This window comes from Bidens hawaiensis, unplaced genomic scaffold, assembly GCF_021521415.1.
Source record: "Bidens hawaiensis isolate Kalapana, Puna unplaced genomic scaffold, B.hawaiensis_p1.1 tig00031093_1, whole genome shotgun sequence".
In the NCBI taxonomy this organism is placed as follows: Eukaryota; Viridiplantae; Streptophyta; class Magnoliopsida; order Asterales; family Asteraceae; genus Bidens; species Bidens hawaiensis.
The window spans coordinates 174,059-180,058 of record NW_027495204.1 but is presented as its reverse complement, the minus strand read 5'-3'; the positions used below and the strand labels follow the sequence as shown (position 1 = coordinate 180,058).

At 39.0% G+C, this 6,000-nt stretch overlaps 1 protein-coding gene across 1 annotated transcript; it reads right to left on the bottom strand.

The window, feature by feature from the left end:
• Window positions 1-3,808: 3,808 nt before the first annotated feature.
• On the bottom strand, window positions 3,809-4,931 carry LOC143581536 (uncharacterized). Its single transcript, XM_077064301.1, has 2 exons — window positions 4,487-4,931; window positions 3,809-4,383 (listed from the first exon to the last, which is right to left on the bottom strand). The coding sequence occupies exons 1-2, from the start codon at window positions 4,929-4,931 to the stop codon at window positions 3,809-3,811; spliced, it is 1,020 nt and encodes a 339-aa protein (XP_076920416.1).
• Between the last annotated feature and the right edge of the window lie 1,069 nt (window positions 4,932-6,000).

Here is a 6,000-nt window from a genome sequence, read left to right as displayed (position 1 = left end):
GTGGGTTACCGTTGTAATGGGCCGGTTGATTCTGCAGACTTTGGGCCTAAAATCCCTGTTGATGGGCCATATTCACTAACTGATGGCGTGCAGGGGATTGGGTTGGATATTGTTGTTGGGCCTGAGGAGCAGGGGGGTGGATTGGTGGCATTTGTTGGCTGGTGGACTGACGAGTAAACCATGGAGAATTCCATGTTGGTTGTGATGGATGTGGACATTCCAATTAAATTGCCCATTCCATCCAAGTTGGTGAAAAGGAGGTCCACCATTCCATGGTGGTTGTTGATATTGATTTGGATTTAAATTGTTTCGTCCCCCGCCAAAATAACCGCGACCACCACCACGACGCCCGCTTCCGCGTCCCCTGTATGAATTTCCTTGGTTGATGGATTGACTAGAGTTGGAATATGAACTTGATTGATTCGGTGTAGGTAGGGATTGCGAGGCCATAAGTACTGAACCCTAGGAAGACGCCGACGGGTTTGGTCGTGCTTTCTGTCGACCCATCTCTAAATCAATTTGGGTGCGAGCTCCGTCCCATGTGGTGGGTGAGTTGTTAATGATTTTTCTGATTGTGTCAAGTTCGCGAGGAAGACCGCGAACAAGTTGTAAAACTAGCCACGATTCATCGACCGGATGATCAACATCGCTAAGGAATTTTTGTAGTAATAGGTGGTTTAGAGAGACCCTTTGTATTTCTAGGTGGTTTACCAACTTTTTTTAAAAAGTGGATAACTCGCAAGGGGGCCTGCGAGTTTTAACAACTAGCTATAAACTCGCAAGGGGGGTAGCGACTTTTAACATAATCTGACACATTTTTTTATCTTGTAAGGGTGGGTAGCGATATATAAACACATCAAATCTCTGCCTATGTTTACGTACTATTCTCTCTCTGCAAATTATGAATCTCTCTCTCTGCATATTAAGAATAAGAATCTATACATTTTCAAATTGATTCCTTACCTATACTTTATATCAAATCATATACTAATATTCCCTTACATGTTTTGGATGAAAATTCTTGGTCAAACAAAAAGAAAAAAAAGTCACGTGAATTCATAGTTTGGAAGAGCTGACCAACAAATATATAAACTCAACTTCACATATAAAAATCTAAATCTTGTTTTGAAGAGAGAAACCCAATCTTACATTCAAAAATGTTTGTTGTTTTGAATATGGGGTACTTTTAAAAATCTAAAACTTGTTTTAAAACTAGTATTACAAAAATGAGTTTGAGGGTAGATCCGGGTCCACTAGATAATGACATTTTATTTGCTACTAATGAACACCGAGCTTATTCTTTGTTTACAGGATACTTGAAGGAAAATAGTGTATTGAATGTTAGGCGAGGCGATCAAAAATTTTGGGAGTCTCTTAGAGATAAAGCAATTCCACCAAGTGTTATGACATACATTCGTTTAGCGGGTTTTGGTGGCGTTATCGATTGCGGTTATAGGACCGTCGATCATGCATTAGTTATCGCTTTGGTTGAGAGATGGCGTCCGGAAACCCACACCTTTCACTTTCCATTCGGTGAAGCAACGGTTACTCTACAAGCATACAAGTTTTGTGGGGTTTGCCGGTCAACGGTGCCGCAATTACCGGTGTTAATTACAAGTTCTCGCGAGAGCAAATGGTTAGTATGTGTGAACAACTTTTAGGTTTTACGCCTGAAACAAGAGATATAGTTGGGTGTAAGCTAAGTTTACCACACATTTTAAACGAAATAAAAACCCGCTTTCCTGACAATCCAACCGAGGAGCAATATATACAGCGCGCGAGGTTGTATATATTGCATTTGTTTGGTTCTACCCTTTTTGCTGATTCCGCGAACAACTTGGTACACTTTTTATTTAAATCACTTAGGTGATTTAAATGCATGCGGTCAGTTAAGTTGGGGGAGTGCAGTATTAGCATGTTTGTATAAAAACCTGTGCAAAGCATCATCTAATTTAGCTGCAGAGATTTGTGGTCCTACGTTCCTATTGCAGATATGGGAATGGGAGAGGATACGTTGCATGGCTCCAACAATTTATTATGAGGTCGATTTTACCAAACCATACGGTGCTAGGTATGTTAAAAATTGAGTTTTTTGTGGATTTACGTTTTAATTTATTTTTAGTAATTAGATTACTTTTTTTAGGTGGCGGTCCGACTTATCATATTTGGAGACCCCGTCACATGTAGTCAAAACCTATCGTGATCTACTCGTTGATTTACGTGAAAACATGGTAACTAGACTAAACATTCCTTAATAATAACATACTTAATAATTAAATGTTTAATATGATTTATTTATGTTATGTCAGTTTAATTGGACCCCATATAATGACATAATTGGGTCGTTACCGGTAATGTGTGCTAATGGTTTCAACAGTTGGAGATGTGACACCTTTATGATATTTTGGGAAGTAGTTGAATTCCATTTACCCAGTCGGGTAATGAGACAATATGGAATGCGTCAAGAAATACCTCCCTCTGTACCTTTGAATGTAGACAAACATAAAATGTTGCATAAAACAAATCGGAAGGGAAGATCAAACAAAAATTGGGTTGAAGAACATAAAGATTATATTCAGTTATGGAACAACCGCGTAGACCATGAAGTACCTGGTCAACAAACTGAAAAGCCAAGTATTACCGACGGTTACATCGACTGGTTTTTACCTCATACAGTTTTATACATAACCAACCCGGGGTATCATGATGAAAACCCCCATGGGTATCCAAATCCCGGGGGAAGAGCTCAAGTTATGGTAATATTTTTATACACAAAATGTTACTATTCTTTTATTAAAGTTTTCTAACATACCGGTGACATGCAGGCTGATGGGTTAAATCAAATCTATCAAATGGCTGGAAATCTAATTGGATCTTTTTCGGCTCAATGTTCTCAACAATTCGAGCCAATACGTAACATGGTGAGTGATTGTTTGGAAGTTGTTAATCAAGAGCACCATTTATCTTATCAATCAACACATTTGACAAGAAGTGATGTTAAAATTGGAAACACTCATGTTCCTCAAAGAGTCCGCAATCGGGAAAGAACACGAGGTGGTAGACGGGGTGGTAGACGAGGTGGTAGGACCGTTCTCTCAACCGGTGAAGATGAGGGTCAATCGAGTATTCAAGGGGATGGTACCAATTTCCAACATTATGATAACTCGGGTTTTCAGCAACATGGTGCCTCAAGATTCCCATGTGTGGGTCAATCTAGTTTCGAAGCCACCCATGCACAATACGCAGACACCTTAAATTTGAGTTTCATGGGTTCAAACATTAATTCACAAGAATGTTATATTCCCGACATGTCTTCGACACTGCCTCAATTCCAAAGGCAGCCACAAAAGTTACCTTTTATAAACCCTCGTATTCAAGAAGAATATGAAAATATGGGTCAATTTCTTAATCTATCACCGTTTATGAACAATGACCATCACATCGACACTAACGGGAATGAAAGTGAAGATTAAACCAGGGAAAGTAACTAGATTATGTAACTTTTTTTTTATCTTGTTCTAATAAATTTAGTGGAAGGTTGTAGCTTTTTTTTTCTAACTTTTTTATTTGCAAGTGGTTGTAATATTTAGGTTTGTCAATTATCTTGTTCAATTATTTGCATTTTTTCTACGCAGAACAAAATTTAAAAAAGTAATACTTATTTAAATGCCACAAGAAGTCACTTCCAACCCTTTTCTAAAATAGTAATAAATAAAACACACATCATTAATTAATATATTACACATACAACAATACAACACACCCTAAAAAATACATACATAACAAATAACAACAACATGAAAAAAAATCACTGATAAGAGTTGAGACAACTCGATCTATTATGACCCGTGCCATTACATAAACCACATCTACGAATGATATCTTCGTCAGGATGATGAGCATCCATCTCATTTTGTATTCTACGTTGACGTCTTCTACCCACACTCGTTATAAACTTTGACGAATCTCCTATCATTCTCCAACCCGGGTCTGTCCAGTAACCTTGGTGATTAATTGGGTTAAAGTGACCATCATATAGTTCTCTATACGTAGCAGTCGTGTGCACCCTACTCACAATGTCATGTGGATCTTCTCCTCTAAGATGGCATACCACAATGGCATGCGAACATGGAAATCTCAATGTTTGCCATTTGCCGCATGTGCATTTTCTATTCTTGTACTGAACTGTATAGTCATTTCCTCCATCTTTATTTGTTTGCAACTTAGTCACCACCCTATATATTTGCATTCCATAATCAAACGTTGTTACTTTGTGTTCTTGGGATGTAATGTCACGTTCGGTAAACATTCTCCACATGCGTGGGGGCAAAGGCGTGTTGCAATTCCATGCAATACGAGCATGCTTTGCAAATTGTTGAACGTCTTTGTTAAACGTATATATAATCAATACAAGCTTTTATTGGCAGCAACCTCGCGATCCGTAACGAATTGTTTATACTTTCTGATATATTTGTCGTTAAGTTACCCCATCGGCGACGGCCAACATCATGGGCAAGCGCCCACTTAGTTGCTCCAGTTGCATCCAAATAATTCCAAGCGTCAAGATTAATTCCTTTCATTTCTCTTACACCCCACCGGTACTTTCTTCCTTGAGTGGTGCTGCCAATATACCAACATAACCTTTTCAAGCTCACGCTTTTGAACTTACTCATTAGGTTGCTTCTGATATGACGAAGACAAAAACGATGATAAGCATACGGCTCCTTCCATTCAGGAAGATTATTCATAGCATGAATAATTCCTTTGTGTCTGTCCGAAATAACGCACAGTGTTCTTGTATTTTGCCTTACAACATGCTCTCGAAACTGTCGTAAAAACCAACACCAACTTTCCACTGTCTCCTCGTCGACAACTGCATAAGCTAAAGGTAATATGTGATTGTTTGCATTTTTTGTAACAGCGACCAACATCTTACCCCGATATGATCCCTTTAAATGAGTGGATATAACAGGCTGACAGAATTCAAATGCTTTAATTGATGGCCCAAATGCCCAAAAGACATATTTGAATGTAGGCAGCTCGGGCGACCCACGAGGATGAAATAACCACTCTACAACAGTATCAGGGTTTCGTGGCCCTTAGTGCTGCAATGTATCGAGGGAGGTCTTTAAAGTTACTCTCCCAAGTACCGTAAATAACCTCAATAGCTTTTTTCCTGCCATTCCAAGCCTTATCGTAAGAAACATCAACGTTCAACTTGTCTTTTATTTGCGCTCGAATCTGTTTTACTGAATAAGCAATGTCTACTCGAATTGACAATATGATGTGTGCCGCAATATCCTTCGACTTTAGGCACCGATTGTTGTTTGCTATGACTGTTCCATAACAGTTGTAAGCATCTACCCATCTAGTAATCTTCCAATAGTGTTGATTTTTCTTCTTGGATGCGGTGACGTGCCATTCACAAGAGGCGGTGTCTCGGCGAGCTTTTTTGTAAGTTTTGCTTTTGGTGTAACACTTTGCTTTCCATAATAATGGTTTGCTATGTGTCACTATCAGCTCTCTAGCACGAGCTATATTCCAATTTCTAACAGCACTCATCACATCTTCTTTTTTTTAAAAAAACCATACCCACACGAATTTCATTCGCTATAGCATTATATGTATCCATGTGGTCGTCTTCAAAGTCAGGAAGCTCGTATTCTTCTAATTGATCAACATTGTCAACATTCATTGGCACGTCATCGAATCCTTGATAAATACCGGCATTGTAGCGTTCCATTGACGGGATGGGTATTACCTCCTCTTCAGATTCGTCTTCGGTATCTTGAGTATCTTCCGATCTACAATCTTCATAGTTATCAAAGGCACCGTTATCATGAAAAACAACATCATCTTCATGGCGTATATCATTATACGGTGGAAACGACAAATTTTCCGGGTTGGCATACGTTGAAGGACCAACTTCAGAAACCCCACGTAAAAGATCCATGCAACTTGTATGTTGGAGCGGAATAACTGGCTGCAACTTGACGTGAA

Excerpts from the sequence above, each read along its gene's own strand:
- LOC143581536 (XM_077064301.1), bottom strand. The coding sequence starts at position 4,931 with ATGTTGGTCGCTGTTACAAAAAATGCAAACAATCACATATTACCTTTA. Across the intron at positions 4,384-4,486 it reads TGTTGGCCGTCGCCGATGGG|ACGTTCAACAATTTGCAAAG; the intron begins GTAACTTAACGA and ends CGTTTAACAAAG.